The sequence below is a fragment of the Vitis riparia genome, chromosome 16 (genome assembly GCF_004353265.1).
Source record: "Vitis riparia cultivar Riparia Gloire de Montpellier isolate 1030 chromosome 16, EGFV_Vit.rip_1.0, whole genome shotgun sequence".
NCBI classification, from domain to species: Eukaryota; Viridiplantae; Streptophyta; class Magnoliopsida; order Vitales; family Vitaceae; genus Vitis; species Vitis riparia.
Genome location: NC_048446.1, coordinates 15,696,261 through 15,720,091, shown reverse-complemented (window position 1 = coordinate 15,720,091; position 23,831 = coordinate 15,696,261). Strand labels below are relative to the sequence as shown.

The 23,831-nt window shown below is 40.7% G+C and overlaps 2 protein-coding genes across 4 annotated transcripts; one reads left to right on the top strand and one right to left on the bottom strand.

Moving 5' to 3' along the window:
* Nucleotides 1-902: 902 nt before the first annotated feature.
* Nucleotides 903-10,223, bottom strand: LOC117932876. 3 transcript variants are annotated; one of them, XR_004654251.1, is made up of 8 exons: nucleotides 9,980-10,223; nucleotides 9,840-9,871; nucleotides 6,436-6,533; nucleotides 6,232-6,314; nucleotides 5,968-6,045; nucleotides 5,792-5,890; nucleotides 2,671-3,042; nucleotides 903-1,296 (listed from the first exon to the last, which is right to left on the bottom strand). XR_004654251.1 is itself a non-coding variant. In XM_034854178.1 (8 exons), exons 1-7 carry the CDS (start codon nucleotides 10,061-10,063, stop codon nucleotides 2,746-2,748), a joined length of 771 nt encoding a protein of 256 aa, XP_034710069.1. In that variant the 5' UTR covers nucleotides 10,064-10,223; the 3' UTR covers nucleotides 903-1,296; nucleotides 2,709-2,745. The 3 variants fall into 3 exon arrangements, 2 of the variants coding, with proteins under 2 accessions (XP_034710069.1, XP_034710068.1); XM_034854178.1 differs by having other exon boundaries at nucleotides 2,709-3,042; XM_034854177.1 differs by having other exon boundaries at nucleotides 903-3,042.
* A 5,545-nt stretch (nucleotides 10,224-15,768) lies between these two features.
* Nucleotides 15,769-16,218, top strand: LOC117933308. Its single transcript, XM_034854678.1, has one exon. It carries the CDS (start codon nucleotides 15,769-15,771, stop codon nucleotides 16,216-16,218), a length of 450 nt encoding a protein of 149 aa, XP_034710569.1.
* Nucleotides 16,219-23,831: the final 7,613 nt, after the last annotated feature.

The window sequence follows — 23,831 nt, the reverse complement described above, 5'->3', positions numbered from 1 at the left end:
AAAGCAAGACCAACATAAGCAGGAGAAACAGAGAAATGGGAATTTCACCTGAGTTGATGATTAGAGGGGAGGCATGTGGGAAACATTTTAACTTTGGTGTTGTTGAAGACGATGATGACGATGATGATGATGATTTGGTTCATGCAAGTTGCAGAGGGGTGGAGGACACGAGAATTTAATGAAAATGAATGGGACATCTGATGGGTCGCTGAAAGGCATGGCCCATAATTTATTCTAACATAATTCCAATTCCATTCTGCAAACACGTCCCCATCTCCGTACAAATCTGTTTTAATGGTAAGTTGGTAACTGTATACAGTTTGACTGCACTGGCCCTACTGCCCATCCTCCCCTATCTTCATCTTCATTTAAGGCCTAAGGCCTAAGCCTTCCAAACCATCCCATAATATATTTTTGTTCTCTCTACTCTACAACTTCGGCATCTTTTGGATTTCCTACTGGTCAGGGGTCAATTGGTTTCAGTACTGAATCACATGTTTTTCCAACAAAGTTCTGTTCTTACTTCATCAACACCACTCTATTTGATTCCGGTTCACCCAACCCAACCTGAATCCAGCCCGGTTTATGACAGATTAGACAATCATTTTTAATATTTGGAGTAAGATTTTCAATTTGATATCCATTTAGATTAGACTCTGACTAACGCTAACAACCAACTTGATCCAACCCGCTCAGGTTGCAACAAAAACAAGGATAACTAAAATTGAAATGAGTTTCAAATACATATTTCTTCTTTTTCATTTATTAATTATTCTTTCTTTTATCTTAAATGATGCGTCAATTTCTGTACAGCCTGATTGAAGAGATCACGTCATTTTTTTAAAAACTCCTACGGTTTGATCCAGTTATTGATAGAGACCCCTCTGTTCAGAGCATTCAGATTATCAAAACCCTTATCAGCTATCACCATATATTCAAATATACTGTATGGGTACAGCACCCAGTTCCAGGGCTGCCCTATTTGACAGAGATGACACCACTTCAATGACCCAAACAAACATCTCAGTTAATATTTCATCTAGTGACTGCTTCAGTCATAAAAACACACATCTACTCTACACTTAGTACACTACTCAGTAAAGAGAATTTTGACACTTTAATGCAATTCACTATAAGGGAACTTGATCAGCATCTCCTCAAAGGCTATCATTTTCATTGCAATCTCACACAAGAAAATAATTTTTTCCTAGTAGGAATTACCTGGATACTAGCCAAATTGTCAGCAAGAACCAGCCCCCATTGTCATGATTCTGGGATATTGAGATTATCATCCATCTGAAACAGTGAGAAAGAGAGAAAATTACAGCATTCAAATTTCAAATTTGAATGTAAGGATACATAGCTCTCCTCGGTTCAAAGGTGCCATTCAGAAGTAAAAACTACAAGACAAGACTAGTGTACATACAGATGGAAGACACTCGTGGCATAGTGTATATTGATGTGAGCAGAGAGTGACAGAAGGATTGTGCAGTGGTCAACACAATTACTATTGGTTCGCACTTGCCATTAGTAGAGATGTACCAGCTTAAATGTTAGCCTAATTCAGAGGCTGCCAGTGCCAGACCTCTAATTCGTATGTATTCTGCTGTGTATGCAAGCAATTAATGAATCTAGTTTGTGAAGGGACTAGTTACTGAAAATGAACACACACATCATGTGTGTTGTCACCTCTCATGACTAAAATATAAAAAATAAAAATAAAAATAAAATAAAGTAAGAAAAAGAAATTTCAAATATAGTGTTACATGTTAAATTCTTTTATACCATATTCTCTTCAGCAATCAAACAACGATATTTGATATTTACCCTATATCTGATGACACTGCTAAATCATTACTAAAAAAGCAGGGGGCACCTGCATATGTTAAGATTGTCATATAATATCAGAAGAAAGTATTGATATTATATGACAGTTCACTGTGAAAGAATAGAAGGCGTAGTTTTGAATGTAACTTCTGAGAAGAGCCACTTTTAGTTGATTCTTTTTCCTCTTTTGATGACACTTCTAGGACTCAATTGTGCCAGTTCCAACATGATGATCACTCTCTTTAGGAATAACAAGCCATTTATGCATTGAAGTGGTCATTTCCTAAACCCAGGAACAACATATTTTCCTGTTAAGTTGACGGTAATCTAAAATTTTACATAGCATTCTGATCATTGATCATAAACTTTTTAACTATGGAACATAAGTGGGTGACCAAAAATTACTTTGGTGGCCCTCAAAAGTCGTTCTAACTTAACGTTCTTCATAAGCTAACACACAAAAAGGTTTTTGTAAAAGCATTCTTCCTGAAATTGATGGCAAAACAACATGATCAGTAGGACGAGTCTTACCATTAACTAGGATGATATATGATCCTTCAAATGCAAAGGATTATGCTTTTATATCATACTTCTTGTTATTTCATTGTAGAGACAGTTACCTGTCTATGAAGTTCAATACAGAATTCAGTAGTCATTTGTCTATGAAACTTTGAGCACATAATTCCACACAAACACTGACAGAAACATATTGGTGACGCGAGTCTGAAGTAGCAACAAAATGTTGGAAAAATCAGATAACCATCTTTATCAACAAGCTATAGCAGACATACAAATGAGGAAAATCAACCAACTAATTAAAGAAGAAAAGAGATACAGTATAACCTGGAAGAAGTGCAGAAATGAACTTTTTCATCTCATACCTCTAGCAAGGAAAACAAAGAACCTCAAATGATGTTCTTAAGTTCTACCATCCACATCAAAACCAGCACCCGTCCAGCCAGGTGCAGAAGATCCTCTACCCTTGGGCACAGCCCCAATTCCCCTTCCCCTCCCTTGGATAAAACTTTTCTTCTTTCCTCTCCCTTCTCCCTCAACATTAGGCTGTTGATTGTGACCATTTGTAGCAGGAACGTTTCCACCATTTCCTTGATTGGCCACATTTTCACCTGCACCACCAGCTGGATCCACTATAAGAGGAGTTGACGAAGCATCTGGAACTGTGCTACTCTGTGGTTGCGGCAATAATTTCCCATCCTAAACATGGTATAGAGCAAACTTTAGTGTCTTTTTACTAACAAATTAAATATGTTTGCAAGAGCTTATGTCTGTGAATAAAAGCAAATTCACAACTCTGAATATTTTTCTATCTACTTCAATGGTATTTATAATCATTTTCTTAACCAGCCAAAGGAAACCAGAGTAGAATTTCAAGATCTCTGATTTCCTTTTAATTGATTTAAGATGTCATTTAAGAATAAGTAATTTCATACCCAAATGGGATATACAGAACAAACATTGTTATCACATCAGTTTTGTCTGCTGCATCTGTTGCTACTGAAGATTTTAAGTCTTGAAAATATCTTCAACGAAAAGTGCCTCTCAGCCAACAAAGAACAACAAAGGGTGCAATTGCACAAAACAAAGAGCACAGGTGTGATTGCACAAGACACCAGATTGCTCTCTCAAATCAAGATAGAGTGACCTAATTGATTTTGAGTAAACAAATTTTCTTCTACAAGGCACAAAGATCCAAACTTAGCATCAGGGTTTTTTGTATTACTTCAGACAACTTGCAACAAAAATGTAATCTTGGTTCAACTCCCCACAAAATTTTCTGCTACAGATGAATTGTTCATCCTGATCTTCCTTCTTTTTTTTTTTTTCCTTTCTTTTCTGTTCTTATTTTATTTTATTTTATTTTTTAGGTGGGCCAAAATTCAAAATTTTCTCTTTTGCACATCATGAATAACTCATCCTACTTCTAGCTCAAAACTCTTTCATGCCTAATTCAAAGATTGTTGAGAAGTACACTCAAATCTTTTTGCAAAGAGAGTGCAAGGAAGGAAAGATCCTACCCTCTTGTTATTGCTTGTTTCCCTTTCTATTTCTTCATCTTCAAAGCAATAGAAGCATTTTTTAGATAGTTACATAAAAATAAGAAAGAAGATGGTTTAACTATTGAAAATGACACAATAGTGAATAAAACCAAACGACATAGGTGTATTTATTATAATTGTAATTATTAGAAGAAGTCCATATGGTAATTTTTTATTTTATTTATTTTATTTTATTTTTTTGATGGCCTAGGAACCTTCCATGGCCAAGCCCTTAGGACTCTGTATGAGGAACCAAACCTCAGGGTGTTGACCGTGCCCACAACAACCAACACCAGGTAAATCAGGGTATTTAACTAGCAGTAGGATTCAAACCTAGGACCATGCACTTCTACCACACATCCCAACATTCACCCTAACCAACTAGGCCACCCTGGTGGGCTCGTATGGTATTTAACTATTATTCTTTTCACACCCTATTGATCATGTCTGGACGTTTCAATAACATGACCTATCAGATCAAATAGTCCTTCATTTCTCATTCAAGGAAGTTATGCCTGCTAAAATGATTTGAAAGGTGAAGGTTTGCCCTAAGGCTTTGGCTTGGTCAGTTCCCAACTCTGAGGTGAATACAAATGACATACTTCAATATACCTGGCCTGAGGAAGGCATCCTTCCTGATATTTGTGATCTACAAGAAACAGATGGAAAAAACCAGTGGTCAGTGGTTCCTGCATTGCCCCATTACTCTCACCTTGTCGAATAAGATGCTCTCTCTTGTTGGTTTGAGTTGGCTAGTTGAGTCTCCCCAAAGAGAGGTACCTCTGCGATGGAAGATTGGAGCATTTGCAATATGGAGAGAAATGCTGGCACTTTTGAGAAAGATACAGCTACATAGAGTTTGTTGGGATAGCATCATTTTCCTGTCGTCCCTCTGTTCACCATTTACCAAGGTGTTACTACACATTCCTCCAGGAATTATTAAGGAGAAGGATGTGTGCTCTTGTAGGAGGGGAACCATGAACATTTCAAGGAGATGAAAAGGACGAATGACATTGAACTTTGACGTTGATCACCTGGAAATCCTGGAAATTTTGGTGTGGGGGATATTTTGAGCAATCTTGTGGCAGGTGGTCTAATCTACTTGAAACAAGAGAGGATGTATTAGAACTAATGCTCTACCCCTGTTGGAAGGCCTTAAAGAAGTCTCACGACCACATCATGATCGCAAGGAGACCTGTCCAGTATTGTTAGATGGGGCAGTTGCTCCATAGAGGGATCTTGGAGGTAAGTCCACATCCTCAGGCAAATTATTGACTTGCCCCTAAATGGATGCCATTGGTGATGTAACCGTTGTTTGTGATGCTAGGATGACTCTGAACCTAGTATCGAAAACAACAAAAATCTCTATATAACCTGAAAATTCCAAAGATACAATCTGGTGGCCATCTATTTTGCCACGGCTGTTTCAGAATTTTATATATGAACAAATATATTTTGATAGCCAAGCAATGGAGAGATCAATATATGCCATAGAGGTGTCACTCAATTACACAGGAAGTCTACAATTGTTGTAGAATATTGTATTATTAAAATAGAAACAAACAACACATAAAAGCACAAGCATATGCATGCTCACACATACAGAAATAGAAACTAAAAGAAGAAAGGAGATCATGAATTTAAAGATGAATACATACACACACACACACACACACACATATATATATACATATTATTTTTTGTGTAAATATAACTTTCTTTTTCTTGTTCACAAGCATGACTTGTGGCCCATCTAGTTTTTGACTTCCCTGTCTTTCCCATCAACATTCATAAGAAGGATATTTCATAGGTTCATTAATCAAGGTAACAATAGCAATCTAGCAACAATTTACACATTAACACATTTATACATATAAGTGAATAATGAAAATGGACATGAGGCTTACATGAGAGCCAGAGATGGAAGCTCGGCTTGGGTTCAACGCTTCCAGACGCCTTTTGAGTTCCTCCAGTCTAGAAAACTGGGTGTGACTGCTTTCTTGAACCTATTAAGGACAGTTGAGTCAAAACTGATTTCATGAAATTGTGACACTTCAAATCCACATTTAATTAAGACAAGTACCAGTTGGCTTAAGTCATCACACAACTTCTGCTTAACTGCTTCCTCATCTTTCACAGCCTTTGATGCCGCTTCCCACACCTGAACAAATCTTGCAGTAGTAAATTGTAGTAAGAGAAGGCCAAAAACATTCTACAAGCTCTCCATTTAGCCAAAAAAAAAAAAAAAAAAAGAACTCTAATCTGATGAAAACCAGGAAATGAAGAAAAAATATATTCTAGACATTGACAAGGATATTATAGAGTCTATTAATTAAGAGGGACAAACCTTTCGTGCTTGTTCTTCCTTCTGCTTAGCAACACTAATTCTTTCCGTCGACATTTCTATTTTCTTTCTCAAGAGTTCAAGTGCTTATGGTATATGCCATACATTAGAGCAGTGGCAATAATCACTCAACTATAAACATACTAAAAAAGAGAAATTTTATAAAAGTTGAAAAATGAAAATAACTGGTGACAATAATGCACCAACCTGCCTTTTTTGGCCCAGCTGTAAGCTTCAATTCGAATGTAAGATTTGATAGTTCTCTTTCAACATCACGGATTTTTGAATAATTTTCTTCAATATATCTGGGACAAAGTAATAGAAGCATATCAGTAACTAGATATTCTTTCTCCTATTACATCCTTGACTTCAAGCATAGAATGAAATTGACAAATCTTAACACAGACACATCATTTTTTTTTTTTATCATCAGAAAAAAGAAAATTTTAAGCACAATGACCCTGAATGAATATGCCGATCAATAATGTATGTAGGTCCACCATTTCTCTTAGTCACAACAACTCACTACTGCATTGAACAAGAATATTACAACAGCCACCTTCTCAAGCTTAAAAAGAGTGCATTGAGGTAACCATGACAAACATATCAAAAGACACTAGATAAGCGAAATAAATACGCTAGACAAAACAAATGTTTGAGATAATTGGTGCGGTTATTTTCAATTACTATTAATTGAAAGCTCAAGGCAAAAAAAAAAGTACAGCTTAAGCTAATGGACAAACAATATATATCAAGCTGATTTCAGCAACAATTTATGTCATGTTATTATTAGTCATTCCAAAAAAAGTGAGTCAAAGGCTTGAGAAGATTCTAAGAGACTTTCTTTAGGGGCACAGGCCTTGAGAAAATATCTCACTTGGTAAATTGGTCAATTTTTTGCATGCAAAAGAAAAAATTAGGGTTGGGTGTTAGGGACTTATCCACGCTTAATAAGGTGTTGCTTAGCAAATGGAATGGGAGATGTACTACTAAAAGGGAGTCCTTACGGAGGTAGATTATAGGAGGGAAGTTTGGGGTAGAAGTGCTAGGTTAGTGCTCCTAGACTGTGAGGGAAGGCTACAAGGTAGGTTTGTGAAGGGTTAATAGGAGAGTTTGGGATGATTTTACAAGTTAGAACAATTTAGCGGTATGTGAAAGGAAAAAAAGAAAAAAAGTGAAGTTTTGGAAAAACTATTGGTGTGGAGACTTTGCCTTGGTAATTGGAGATCTTGTTTCCTAAGACAACTCCATGATTTGGAGCTAGAAGTGGTTTGGGATTTTCATAAAAGGATCCAAGAACATCTAGTGAACCAGAATGGCAAGGATAGTCTTAGTCTTGTTTGGAATGACTCAAATGAAGGAAAATTCTTAGTCAAATCCTTCTAAACATTTTTGTAGCTAGATGAAGGAAGGGGATTTTTATATGAAAGTTGTTTGGAATTCTTGAGTTTGTACAAAACTGGGGTTCTTCGTATGGGAGGCAGTATGGAGAAGAACTTTGACCTCATATCGATTAAAAAGGAGAGGAGGGACTTTGGCAAATCGTTGCTTCCTTTACAAAGTAAAAGAAGAAACAACTAATCACATCCTCCTTCGTTACATTAAAACCTTTTGCGGCACTTGCTATTTTCACTTTTCAGGGTGGAATAGAAATTGTGATCCTTAGTAAAAGAAACTTTGTTAAATTGGCAAGGAAGGTTTGTAGGAAAAACATGGAGGGAGGTGCAAAGGACTACCCCATTGTGATTATTTCGAACCATATGACCAGAGAGAAATGATAGATCCTTTGAAAATCAAGAACAAATCCGATGAAGCCCTTAAAATATCACCATTGTGTTCTCTTCTATTGTGATCTAATAGATCCATAGATGTGAATTTCATGTTTGTTTTAGATCTATTTGCCTAGTTGGGATCTAGATAATGGGAGAGAAGGTGTTTTTTTTTTTTTTTTTTCTCCCCTTCGTTTGTTGTCCTTGTATATGTCTTGTGTACTTCGGTGTTCCTTTTTTGTTGTGCTACTAATATTAATTTTGTTTGCCTATCAAAAAAATATTCTTGTCATTGATAAAAGATGAAGGTTATTAAGTTTAGAAAAGTTTTTCAAAACATTAAATGCTCTAGAGTGCCAAAATTCTCTAAAGCACGATAAAGTTACAAATCTTGCAAGAATTTCACAATTTTTTTGCAATTTCTCTTGCACTTTGCAAATTGCTAGCAACTTAGAGATTGAACAGGTTGTTTATTATCATGTTCTTGTTCAAGTCAAATCTTAACTTAAACAGTCAGAATCCTAGATCTCAAAAACAGGATTTGGAGAGTAATTCACCCTTAGAGTCCAAAGAAGATTTACCATATGAAACAACCCAATTATAGATTTAGTGGTCATTTCAAATTATAGATTGAACAACTTAGAAAAAGAAGTCAAACTCAAGATTCAAATTGTTTGTTCAAAACTTGACTTGATTTACAGGATTTAATTTGTAGCCCATAAGGTTCTAAAAACTTAGGTTAAATACATTCAATGAGAGTTAGTTCAAACAAACTTACAATGATGAAAAAAAAAAAAAAATTACAATTAAAAGATTACTTTTGGGAACCATTTTTATCATTAGCATTCCCAATTTCCATAATGTACAAGGCATTTGTCATAAACATCTATAAACCTCAAGGATTGACAAAAGTAACAGCAGGATACATCAAACCATCAAGCACAATGCTGACCTTCAAATTCCCCAAAACAGCATGCATACCAGCTCTTATTGATATGACCAAATATAGCAACCTCAAATTATTCTCACTAAAACTGTTGAGCTTCTAATTCAGACTGAGAACAAATTAAACCAAAGCCTCATGATACTGACACCTCTAAGCAAAACCAGATATATCTCATTCTAATTGCATGCTTAACCCTTCCTCTATACCCAAATTTTATTTTTACATATTCATATCTATGTTTGTTTTCTGAGAAAAGCTATAGGAAGAAGAAAACACTCAGAATTTTTAATTTTTATGATCTGTAAACAGATAAAAAATGACAAGTTTGCTAAACATGTAATTTGTTAAAAAATCAAGAACATTTATACACAAAATAGTTAAAAACCTAGCATTACATAAAAATAAAAATACAAATCCACTCAAACTACTTTTTCATTTCTTAAACAAGAACAGAAAAGAAATTAATAAATCCTAACACTCAAATTTTGGCTTTTGCGTATCAACCTCACAGCATTAAGTAAACTCAGTCTTTCAAATTCAATTCAGTCATTCAAGTTGTTGGTCAACCCTCTCACAGATCCAATTTCTTGTCCACACGATTATCACAACAATCTGTTTGGTTGCTCAGATTGAATCTTTTATTATTATTATTTTACTCAGTTGACCTAAACTTTCTCAATTCCAAATAACAATAGTAATAGTAATAAAAACAAACAACAGCCTTTCTTTCATTTCTTTTATTTTCCTCCAAATTTCTAAGCATCCAAACACAGCATTACTTCCACCCCCATTTCCAGACGGAAGCACAAATACAGCAATAGAATTGCCCTAAATGAAAGCAGAAGCAGCGAAATCAAAGACGCCGAAGAGAAAAAGAAAAGAGAATCGGAACTTACTTCTTCAATTGAAGCTGCTCTTCCTCGATAATCTGACAAAAGAAACACAACACGATCAACGAAATTCAACAACACAATTCACGCAAAAACAAATGCATAGATTGAGAGAGAGGGAAAGGGAAAGTGTGTGAGATAGAAACCCTTTCAGTGTAGGCTATGACAGGAGCTTCTCTGGCAAGCCCATCGGGTCCGATCTCTGGAGCAAGCGATGGATTTTGCGCCATTTTGCAATTCCTTATTCTGGATTTGGATCTCCACTCCAATGTTCCTATGTATATATATATATCTTACTCACAATTGTATATCCTTTATTTCTTTTTGGATCTTGTGCTGTTCTTTCCCCTCCATTTTCTGTATGATTTAGATCCAACACGTGATTTTCGCCTGACTCTCTCTCCCATTCCTTCATTACTTAGTTTTGGAATAAATAAAAAATAAGATTAATTTTTCAGCGTTTTAATTCAAAAGCATTTTGAATATTTTATTTTAGAAAAATACTTAAATTCATGGTTGTTAAACGTGTGTCCCAAACTTCTCCATCTTGATTTTTAAGCTTGTCTATGATAAATTTATATCATCGGATGATGATGATGATGATGCGGAATATTTTAAATCAATCTAAACAATATGAATTTGATCTAAATTGACCTATTTAATAATCAGATTGATTAATATAATCATAATCCTAATGCATATTTGTCTCTTTTGAAATTTTCTTCTGAGTAGAAATGTTAATTAAATCATGAATATGTCCAATGGGTGACTAGTCATATAAATTTGTACAATACCTAATTGTATTCGATTATTAGTTAGTATAAATGGTTACATAATGTGTTATTTGTTCGATAAATAAATCACATTTGGGTTTATGTTTTTAATTTAATTATCACATTTGAGTTGCTAGAATTAATTAACTATTTGAGTTTTAACCCAACACTAATACGATCTATTAGCACGAAATGTCAACCCTAATTATTAGGATATAAATTAATGAGTTTAGTGTACAAAAGTGAAGATCTAAAATTATTTAGATTGGGTAAGTGATGACACCTTTTCTATATTTATGAAAAAAATATTTTTAAATATTATAATACAATACTTTATTTTATACGAAGAGAATTATTATTATTATTATTTTATAATAGTGATTAAAATACTCTTAAATTTAAATAAATTATAATAATAATTAGCATGGTTATTTTTACATACATTAAAAAAATCATACATGTAATTTATTTGTTTTTTATTTTAATTGATGTGTTATTTAGTGAAGGTAAAAATATTTTGATTTCATTTAATCTTATTTTAATTTTTTTAAATTTTAATAATATGGAGATAATTGAAATTAATGGATGGTTGAATTTTTAAAATGACAAAATGTAATGTCTTTCAATTTTTTATTTGAAATTGAATGAAGGGATGATGGTTTCTATCCATGACTATGAGTGAGATGGCTTATTGGCTTCCGTTAAAGTTCCACATACAATCACACCCTAGTGGAGTCCTCTCGGATCCCACTATGGAATTTATTAGCATTATTAGTACATTTATTCACTTGAAATGTAAATTTATTTAAAAATAATAATAATTACTTTTTTTTTAAACGTTCTTGAAAATAGTTTTTTTTTTAAAATCAAAAATTAATTTTTATTTAAAAAGGTAAGTCCAATAAAAATTTAAAAAAAAAATTGAGGAAGAAGGCTAGTAAAAGAGAAGAAAAGGAAAATAAAAAAAAGAGAGAAAAAAAGGGTAAGAGTTCTGACTTTCGTATGGGATGTAAGTAGCCTTCCAATTATCTTTTCATATTTAAATTGTATTTAAATAAAATAAAATAATTGTTACAAAAGCATGCATGATGGATGATCATCACCTTCTTCCCCATCATTTATTGTCTCATTTAGTTTTCCCTTCTCAAAAAATTGAAAGGAAAGAAAATAGAGAGTAAAAACAGAGGGAGAAAAAAAAAATGAAAAATAGGTTCAAAGTCAATAAATTATTTTTATATATTTTCTTAAATTTATTTCATTTATTTTCCTTCATTATATAAAGATTAAATAATTTTAAAATATATAATTTTGATTTTTTTTCCTATTTTTTCATAATAAAACCAAATATAAGAATATTATTTTTTTAGTATTTTTTTTTCTTTTCTTAGCACTTTATGGGAATCAAACACAACCTTTATTGTATTTAATTTTTTATCCAAATTTTATTTATTTATTAATAAGCTATATATAAAATAATTTTATATTTGATTATAGTCATAAGCTATATCTATATATATATATATATATATATATATATATATATATATATATATATATATATATATATATATATATATATATGGATCCATAGATCATTTATATACATTAAAATCCCGCAAGGAAATAATGACAACCTCTTAATGTGTATTCAATCAAGCTACAATAGGTCTTGTATGGTTTGAAGCAATCTATTGCATGTGGTACAATTGCCTTAGTGAATACCTACTAAAAGAAGAGTGTGAATAACCTTATGTGTTCATGTGTTTTCAATAAGAAATTAGAAACTAAATTTGCAATTATTGTAACATATGTTGATGATTTAAATTTTGTTAAGATCTTTTAGGAGCTCACAAGAGTAATAACTTATTTGAAAATGAGTTTGAGATAAAAGATCTTGGAAAAACAAAAAAAATTCTTAACCTACAAATCAAACATTTTCCAAATGGAATTCTATTACATTAATCAACATATAATGAGGAAATCCTAAAATGATTTCATATAAATAAAACACATCTTTTATGCTCTATAATAGTTGTCTAATAACTTGAAGTGAAAAAAAAAATTCATCATCTTGAAAAAAAATTTCATCCTCACGGAGATGATGAGGAACTACTTGATCATAAAGTATCATATTTTAGTATTATCAGTACATTTATGCATCTTGTTAATTATGCATGCCTAAACATCGCTTATCGTGTTAATCTATTAGGAAGATACAATCCCACACCTATTTGAAGACATCAGAATGATATCAAACGTTTTCTTCACAAAACAATCGAAATGAATTTATTTTATTCAAGAAAATCAAAACTTCAATTACTTAAATATGTGGATGAAAGATACATTTCAAACCCTTATATAATTTGGTCCCAAACAATGTATGTAACGACCTGCATCCAACCATGTAGATATTGTTTGCTTTGGGCCCAAGGGGGCCCTCACGGCTTTAAAACGCGTCTAGTTGGTGAAGAGGAGCCTCTACATATATAGCGCCATGAACATTCTCCCCTATCCAATGTGGGACATCACAAACACCCCCCCATGTAGACACAACGTCCTCGTTGTATCCCATGGGATTGCAGGGCCAAATAGATAAACACCTCTTACGGGGCCAAACAAACCCCCACACTGGGGTCGGGGATCAGCTCTGATATCATTTGTAACGACCCGCTCCCAACTGTGTAGATATTGTCCGCTTTGGACCCAAAGGGGTCCTCATTGTAGGGAACCCCAGACACCCACATGGCAACCCCGCACGACATCCCCCCAGGCAACACGTGGCATGCCAGCTCTCTATCCGGGTCTTCTCAGGGGGGCACACGACACTCTCAAATCCTCTACCCGGACAATGCTCTCCTGTGTCCGGATGTGTTGTCCGGACCTATGAAGCCTTAGCCGTAAAATGCGGGCCCAGTCACTTCAGACAGCCTGTCACAGCCCGCATTCCGTTGCCTATAGAGCGAAAGGACAGGGATGATGGCAAGTCATCTCCCATAATTTCTGACAGCTGCCTGCAGAGCGATGATGATTCTACCATCGCCTAAGTGTCATCATGACGAGCAAAAAAGTCTTCCTACCATTGAAGAGAGGCAGAGCTTCTGACACTATAAAAAAGGCTCCCTCATGCGAAGAAAATGTAAGCTTTCTGACTCAGGAAAAAAGAGCAGATCGATCACCAGAGCAATGACTGACAAAACCGTCGGAGGGTGTGTCTGGACATCCTGTTCGGACATCTTTTGCAGGTTTGACTGAGGCAGGAATCATCCTTGGTTGAACGAGCGTCCATTTGGCGACTGCGGGGATCCTTGGGACGCCAAGCTTCAATATTGGCGCCGTCTGTGGGAAACCTTGCTCAGTCAACGACGAAGATGTCCACACCTTCCAGGAGCCGCTCGTCGGCTAGAGGAGACGAAGGCTATTTCGAATGGCGTGAAGCCATGGAAAGACGATAGTTGGAGGGCGAGCGACAACTGTAGGCTCTTCTCCAAGAAACAACGAGACTGAGAGAAAAAAACGTTGTGTTACGTATCCAGGCTTCGTCCTCGGGGCCTCCTCGTGACTAACGCTCAAGAGGCCAGGGGGCAAACTCGAGGCCTGATCCAGAATCGATATATCCCGGGATTGCGGGGGTCATCCCTGAGGTGCGCAATAATCGATCTCAGGAACGGCTCACGCCCACATACCAAGCTCCCCAAGATGAAAGCTCAGACTCTACCCGTCTATCATCAAAGAGACAACGCGATAAAAAAAACCCCAGTTGTCGGACGTGATGCGTGCAAGGCTAGGCCCACAGGAGCCTGGGAAGACAAGACCGCCAGTGGCTGCAACCTGGGAAACGTACCCTGACCCCCTGGTCGCACCCATTATTCAAAACAACCTCCTGCATCAAGCGGTTACGACAAGCCGGAAGGAACTCATCAAATGAACCACCCTCCGGCTCCATTAGCAAAAGATTGGATGACATGTTTTCCACGCCTTTTTGCTAGCATATTATCCATTAAGACCCCCCAAGGGGATTCCTTGTGCCAAAATTTTCTGCATATGATGGGTCTAGCGACCCCTTCGATCATATCATGCATTATCGACAGCTCATGACTCTCGACATAGGAAACAACGCGTTGTTGTGCAAGGTATTCCCTGCCAGCCTACAAAGTCAAGCTCTCTCATGGTTTCACCGACTACTCCCGAACTCTGTTGATAACTTCAGGGACCTATCAGAAGATTTTGTGGGGTAGTACCTGTGCTCCGCTCGGCATAAACAGAACATCAGCACCCTACAAAACATAAAAATGCAGGATAATGACTTTTTAAGAGAATTCGTGAAACGGTTTGGTCAGGTTGTGTTACAAGTAGAGGCTTACAACATGGATGCTGCCATTTAAATCTTCAAATGAAGCATATGCCTATGCACTCCATTCTTTGAATCACTCGCTAAGAAGCCTCCCACAACAATGGATGACTTGTTCTGGCGCGCGAGCAAATACTCAATGCTGGAAGATGATGTGCGTGCAGCCACCCAGCAAATTTTGGTTGCCGGACAGACATCCAGAAGCGACGCGGAAAGAAGTTCCAAACTTCCGGACCGGTCAAGGCCGTTTGGTCGAAGGCAGGAGGAGAAAAGTCGCCCAGAACTGCCACCACTCATGCCCATTTCCATATCATATGAGAAGCTCCTCCCTATGATCTAAGACCTGTCCAACTTCAGGTGACCCGGACCCATCAGAATGGACCCAGCCAAAAGAGATCATAGTAAGAAGTGTGCTTACCATAAAGAGTATGGTCACACTACGGAGCGATGCAGGAGTCTCCATTATTTGGTAGAAAGGCTCATAAAAGCGAGACATTTGAAGCAATACCTCCGCTCAGAAGCCAGAGTTAGAGATACTCCCCGAGGTCGCGACTCCGGGACCCCCAGGACCCCAGTCGCCCCCAAAGCCATCATTAACTATATTCACGGAGGACCATTGGATGAGGAGTACAACTCCAAATGAAAGAGGCAGAGGTTGTTGTGGGCGACATCAGTGCATGAGCGCATCAACTCCATCCGGCCCGGGGTAACTGACGGAAGCGCCCAACCAATAGATGGGACAATCGTTTTCTCTCCAGTAGATCCCATGTGAATATTACAACCGCACCGTGACTCCCTCATTCTATCCTTGGGGATGAGAGACTTTGATGTAAGACGGATCCTAATCGACCTAGGCAGCTCGGCCGATCTTTTTCAGGCATCAGTAATTAATCAAATGAGACTCGAGCTATCCGGCTTAGAGAATCCTGGGCGAATCCTGTCGGGATTTAATGGCGCAACAACCACCTCCCTTGGAGACATTGTGCTACCAGTCCAAGCAGGCCTAGTCACTCTTAATGTACGGTTTTCAGTGGTAGAAGATTTGTCCCCCTTCAACGTCATCTTAGGACGCACGTGGCTGCACTATATGAAAGTCATCTCTTCCACGTACCATCAGATGGTAAGTTTTCTCACTGAAGATGGACAAATCGATTTATATGGCAGCCAATTGCCCGCCCGCCAGTGCTATCAGATAGCGCAAGAGGTTGGGTCCAACAAAGACGGTGAGCCCCTCCCTGAACCCACTAGCGCACCTGACCAATAGCAATTACCGAATCCGGCGGACAAAGATCCCCCAACAGCGGATCCCTTGCGGACAATTCAGATTTCGGAAGAAAGCACTCACCTCACACATATTAGTTCACTCTTGACACCTGAAGAAGCACAAAACATCTAAGACACCCTCCGACAAAGTCACGCCATCTTTGCATGGGTGCATTCTGACATGAAGGGAATCCACCCTTCAGTCGCCTCCCACAGGCTTAACATCTTGCCATCAGCAAGACCTATTCGGCAGAAGGTTAGGCGTTTCCACCCAGACAGACAAAAAATTATCCGGGACGAGATTGACAAATTGTTGGAAGTCGGATTTATTAGAGAAATGGAATATCCGGACTGGTTGGCAAATGTAGTAGTGGTCCCCAAAAAAGAAGGAAAATGGCGGGTGTGCGTCGATTACACCAACCTCAACAATGCATGCCCGAAAGACAGTTTCCCTCTGCCGCGGATAGATCAGATCGTGGACTCCACCGCCGGACAAGGAATGCTCTCCTTTCTAGACGCCTTCTCCGGATACCACCAAACCCCCATGGCCCCGATTGACGAAGAAAAGACAGCCTTTATAACACCGCATGGGCTTTATTGTTATAAAGTCATGTCATTCGGACTCAAAAATGCGGGTACCACCTATCAGAGACTGATGACGAAAATCTTCAAACCTCTAGTTGGCCACACAGTGGAGGTGTACATTGATGATATAGTGGTTAAGAGTAAAACCCGATGAGAACATGCGTTTCACTTGCAAGAAGTCTTCCACCTCTTAAGGAAGTACGACATGAGGCTGAATCCATCCAAATGTGTCTTTGGCGTGAGTGCGGGGAAATTCCTGGGATTCATGGTCAGCCAAAGAGGGATAGAGGTTAGCCCAAATCAAGTTAAGGCAGTCATGGAAACACCACCCCCCAGGAGCAAGAAGGAATTACAGCCCTTCACAGGCAAGTTTGTCGCACTGGGACGCTTCATAGCCCGGTTCACTAATGAATTGCGACCCTTCTTCTTGGAAATACGAAAAGTCGGTACAACTGGATGGACGGATAACTGCCAAAGCACTTTCGAGAAAATCAAACACTACCTCACGCAACCACCCATCCTGAGCAGCCCCCTCCCTGGAGAAAAATTGTATATGTATCTGGCTATGTCAGAGTGGGCAATTAGCGCTGTTCTGTTCCGCTGCCCCACGCACAAAGAGCAAAAACCTATTTATTATGTTAGCAGAGCATTGGCTGACGTAGAAATAAGGTACTCAAAGATGGAGCAAACGACTTTAGCCCTTCAAAGTACCGCCCAGAAACTCCGCCCTTACTTCCAAGCCTACCCGGTGGTCGTACTCACCGACCAACCCCTTCGCAACATCCTGCACAAGCCGGACTTGACCGGAAGAATGCTTCAATGGGCCATAGAGTTGAGCGAGTATGAGATTGAATACCAACCGAGATTGTCCATGAAAGGGCAGGTAATAGCTGACTTTGTGGTAGAATACTCCCAAAAACCTGCTCAAGACAAAGAACCACGCAAAGAAGAATGATGGACCTTGCGGGTTGATGGAACCTCTCGATCATCAGGATCCGGAATAGGGCTTCTGCTGCAATCCCCAACGGGGGAACAGCTGGAGCAAGCTATCCGGTTGGGATTCCCCACGTCGAACAATGAAACAGAGTACGAAGCCATCCTATCTGGATTAAACCTCGCCCTAGCACTATCTGTCTCCAAGCTACGAATCTACAGAGATTCCCAACTCGTGGTAAGACACGTGCAGGAGGAATACGGAGCCAAGGACAAACGCATGGCGCGATATCTGACCAAAGTAAGGGACACCCTATAGCGGTTCGACGAATGGACAATTGAAAAAATTCCACAAACTAATAATGTACGTGTCGACGCCCTGGCAGGGATAGTTGCTTCCCTGCCCATCAAAGAAGCCATATTATTGCCCATACACGTGCAAACTGATCCCTCTATCACAGAAGCATCCACTTGCAATACTATTGAGGAGAGCCAAGGAGACGGCCAAGAGTGGACGAAAGTCATAACAAGGTACATTCGGACAGGCTCTCTACCCGATGAACCCAAGTATGTGCATAAGATTCGGGTACAAGCTGCCCGTTTCACCATAATCAGGGAACACCTTTACAAGCGATCTTTCACAGGCTCCTACCTCAGGTGCCTAGACCGCTCGAAAGCCCTATACGTATTAGCTGAGTTACATGAGGGTGTGTGCGGAAATCACTCCGGAGGACGATCTTTGGAGCATCGAGCCCACTCGCAAGGATATTATTGGCCTACTTTGAAGAAAGACATGGCGGCTTATGTCAAGAAGTGTGACAAATGCCACAGGCATGCCCCCATACCGCATGCACCGTCTGAGACAATGAAGTCAATCTCTAGCCCCTGGCCTTTTGCGCAATGGGGAATGAATATAGTAGGACCTCTACCAGTCGCAGCTGCCCAGAAGAAATTCCTGCTCGTCGCCACAGATTATTTCAGTAAATGGGTAGAAGCAGAAGCATATGCTAACATCAAGGACAAAGATGTCACCAAATTCGTGTGAAAGAACATCATTTGTCGCTTTGGAATTCCTCAAGCCATCATAGTTGATAACGACCTCGCAGTTTGACAACATCACTTTCCAAAATTTCTGCTCGGAGTTCAACATCCGGAATTTGTACTCCACACCACGTTATCCTCAAAGCAATGGACAAGTAGAGGCAACAAACAAAACCCTGGTAACTGCCTTAAAGAAGAGACTCGAGCAAGCCAAAGGGAAGTGGGTAGAGGAACTACCCAACGTCCTATGGGCCTATCGAACCACACTCAGGCGGCCGATCGGAAATACTCCCTTCACCCTCGCATATGGTATGGATGCAGTCATCCCTACAAAAATAGGTCTACCTACTATCCGGACCGAGGCAGGATGACAGGGTGATGCAGGTATGGAACTAGGAAGTAATATGGATTGGGCGGACGAGGTGAGAGAGAGCGCGTCCATTCGGATGGCAGACTACCAACAAAGGGCGGTCGCTCACTATAACTGCAAGGCACGACCCAGGGTCTTCAAAATAGGAACGCTAGTCCTCAAAAAGGTTTTTGAAAACACCGCTGAAAGGGGAGCCGAGAAATTTCAAGTGAATTGGGAAGACCCTTACATTGTGTCCAAGACAAGTGAAAGTGGAGCTTATCATCTACAAAAGCTAGACGGAACCCTGCTGCTTCGTCCATGGAATGTATCTAACCTTAGGCAATATTACCAATAAAAAGAAACGATGGGTGAACAAAAACAGAGAAATGTAATGTATTCATAAATGATTGAAAATTTGTCTTTACAAAATCAGCCGCCCCATATGCAGCAAAACAAAGAAGAAAACTATAAAGACTGCACACAAAGAAGTCTCAGCAAGTGGGACTCCCAGGTGCCGCATCCTCCTTATCAGAAGGAAGAGAAGGAATATCATGCATAATTCCGTTTTTCTTCATACAGCAGCGGTAGCCGAAGAAATACATCTCGTCTGCCTGCCGTTGGTATTCAGCTTCCATCTCTTTCTTCTGAGCGGTGAACCCGACCTCCATCTCCTTCTTCTGAGCCGCCAAACTCGCCTGCAAATTCTCTGTCTCCTTCTTCTAGGCTGCGAGGCTAGCCCGAAGTTCATCCACCTATTTCTTCAGCTGAAGATTAACCTGCCCCACTTCGGTGACTTAACCCTCCAAGGCCTCCTTTTCCTTCTTCAGCGTGTCCGCCTCAGCCCGGACTACCCTCTTCTCCTCTTTAGCCTGGCTCAGTTGCTCCGCCCCATCTACCACAGCTTTCTGAGCAGCAGCCAATTCGGTTTCCACCTTTTCCAATCGTGAGCGCAACTCCTCAATACCGCCCGGATGGTAGGAGATGAAGGCACGCATGACCTCCGCCACTTCCAACTGTTTGAAAAGTTGCTCAAGCGTGTGCATCATATAGCGAATGTTAGCTACAACCTGGGCAAAACAACGACAAAACAAAAGCTAATGAATGCACAGAAGTAACGGCCACAAAGGAGAAGAGAAAAATAGCAAAGAAGTAATTACCACTTCTGCAGTCTTAGGGATAGTCCACTCCTGCAGGTGTTGAATGCAGGACACGACGGAGGAGTGCCAAAAGGAAGTCGCGCCTTGACAAAGGCAGGAGGGTCACCACCCATGTTTACGGAGACCCGCTTGGTGAGTGGGAAGAAATCAGACATCCTTATGGAAGGAGCCTCCGCGTCAGTGAAGCATGACACCTTTTTTAGCATCTCCATCATTTCCTCCCAGCTTGGAGGAACAGTGCCAGCGGCACTACTTTTCTCGTCCGGAGCCTCCATGTCAATCGTCGCCTCCGGAACCCCCTCTGACCCACGGGTCTCCATTGCAACTGGGGCATCACCAAGAGTAGTGGTGCCTGGTTGAGCAGCAGTCGCTGAGCTAGGCCCTGGAGCGTCGGCTTGAATCGTCGCTGCTGCAACGGACCCTGCAACATCCAGCCGAGTCGCGGCAGCTACGCTAGAACTCGCCTCGTCCGGGTGGGTCGTAGTTGACAACAGAGCCTTTGCCGCCGGATCTTCCCCACCTCGCTCTGGGCAAACTTTCTTAGCTAATGGAGGCTCAAGATTGATGGGATCGTACAACCGTTTGTAGTGTCTTCGCAAAAGCCCGGCCCTGAGGTCGTTCATGTCTCTTACGACCCCCAGGCTAACAAAGTCTGGTTGAAACTGGGAAGAGCTAGGCCTTGGGCGGAAAGTCTCAAGCTGCGGGGAGTCGGAGGTGTCCTCAGGCTTCGGAACAGGGTTGTCCGGTCGGTTGGGCATGGATTCGGAGGGCGAAGACGAAAGATCGGGAATTAGAGACACCACCCGGAGAGCCTACGCAATGTTCTTCTTCTTCTGCTTCTCTTTTGTGGTCGGAGGGCGAACCGCGAGGGAAGAGTTGCGCCCCTTTTCACCAGGCGCTTTCCTCAAAGTCCCCTCCTGCCTTTTCTCTTCTCGCTGGTCAAGGCGCTCCTGGTGCGCCTTCGCGTCAGCCTCGCGAGCCCTTTCGTAGAAAGGCAAATCCTTCAGCACAAAATGTTCCCCGGGCACTACGAATTTGGGTAGTCACCTGGGGAGAATATTGACAACATACGGCTGGGGCTCCCTTACAACCGCCAGTAAATTCTAGGCATAGAGTAGTGTCTGATAATGCCTCTTGACAGCAGTGATCTCGAACAGCTTGTTCAAAAGATCGAAAGAGGCCTTCTCCACCCACTCGACCAGGCGACCCCTCTTGGATGTATCTGCGTTGCCCACAACAAAAGAGGTTAGTTACCTGATAACACTGAATCAAAAGTAAAAAAGCCAACGCCGGACAAACTTGAAAAGCTACCCTACCCGGGAGCACCAATGAATGATTGGGGGAAAACTCCCTTTCTGGATGCTCCGACAGACCGGCCTAAAGACCCTTGACCAGTACATGTCCTTTGACTCCCCCTTTGTTCGAATCTGGAAGATTGGTCACCAATTGGAAGAACGGGATATGGGCAAACAGGTTGAAGAGGTCAGTCTTCCCCTTCTTGATGGTGTAAACAAAAAGGACCTCCAGCAAAGAAAGATCCAAATTGAACAGCATATTCAGAATGTTGCACCCCATCAACACCCGGACTATATTGGGATGGACGTAAGCCGGAGGGATCTGAGTGAAGTAAAGAAACTCTTTGAAGAGAGACGGAAGAGGAAACCGGAGCCCCGCATTGAATTGCTCCTTAGAAAAGTAGATAGCATTGTACGCAACTTTCTCGGTCGATACAGCCTCCCCGTCCACAAGTTGAACGGAAACGTTGTTCGGAATGCAGAAACGCTCACAAACTACCTCCCGTTTAGCTTGTCAACAGGCTTCTCCGTGTATGTTTGCCAGGATGCGTTCTTTCTGCTAGGCCCAACCGCACTGGACGAAGCTACATCATTTTTCGCAGGCATGTTAAAACGTGAGGCCGAGACAGAACCTGCATGGCGAAATGCCAACAGTCAAAAAGAGAAACCCGACCCCACAACCCTAAGAGTAAAAAGCCCAGAAGGCCCAAAACAGCCAAAACCCTAAGCCTAACCCTTGACTCTACCCCACATGGGGTTCAGTGACCCGTAAACGCAACAGGGGGGCAATAGAAGCCCCAACGGGCCGAAAGCGAAAGCAAAAGCAAACCCCCCCTCCCCCCGAAAAACCCTAAATGCCACCGCCGACCCTCAATCGCAAACAAAGTACCCAACAAGCAAGGAAACATCAAAGAAACAGGAAACCCAAGAGGAATGGATAAAAATACACAGCGTACCTAGAGCGAACTTGCAAACGAGAACAAGGCCGCGGTACAGGCACCCTTACGACAGGAACGCCGCTAGTAACAGCCTTGGAAAAAGACCCTCAGTCACAGGCGCGAACGAGTAGAGAGGCGAAACCAAAGCGTGAACAAGAAGAATGTAGAAGGCAAAAATGCAAACGCAGAAGCTGGAATCCCTATTTAAGGGATACAATTCCTCGGTATTCCAAACGCCCAGCTGCGCCACTATCGAAATGACATACCACTTGGGAATTCATAAGAGCGGCGGCTCGCCATAAATGCCCTCTCTTCTTTTCGCTTCCGCAGCACCACGTGGCACATCAAATCCAAAAAGCAACCAAAGGTTCAAAAGTATCATTTTTAACCCGCCCATTCTGCCCGGGCAAAATCACTAGGTTAAAAGGGGGGTATTGTAGGAAACCCCCCAGACGCCCACGTGGCAACCCCGCACGACATCCTCCCAGGCAACACATGGCATGCTAGCTCTCTATCCGGGTCCTCTCAGGGGGGCACACGACACTCTCAAATCCTCTACCCGGACGATGATCTCCTGTGTCCGGACCTATGAAGCCTTAGTTGTAAAATGCGGGCCTAGTCACTTCAGACAGCTTATCACAGCCCGCATTCCGCCGCCTGCAGAGCAAAAGGACAGGGATGATGGCAAGTCATCTCCCATGACTCTGCCACCGCCTAAGTGCCATCATGATGAGCCAAAAAGTCTTCCTACCATTGAAGAGAGACAGAACATCTGACACTATAAAAAAGGCTCCCTTATGCGAAGAAAAGGTAAGCTTTCTGACTCAGGAAAAAAGAGCAGATTGATCACCAGAGCAATGACTGACAAAACCGTCGGAGGGTGTCTCCGGACATCCTGTCCGGACATCTTTTGTAGGTTTGACTGAGGTAGGAATCATCCTTGGTTGAAAGCGAACGTCCATTTGGCGACTGCGGGGATTCCTGGGACGCTAGGCTTCAACACTCATGGCTTTAAAACGCATCTACTTTGTTAAGAGGAGTCTCTACATATATATAGCGCCAGAAACATTCTCTCCTATCCGATGTGAGACATCACAAACACCCCTCCATGCAAGCACAACGTTCTCGTTGTGTCCCATGGGATTACGGGGCTAAACAAACCCCCACATCGGGGTCGGGGATCGGCTCTAATACCATTTGTAACAACCCGCACCCAACCATATAGATATTGTCCGCTTTGGGCCCAATGGGGCCCTCACGACTTTAAAACGCGTCTACTTGGTGAAAAGGAGCCTCTACATATATAGCGCCAG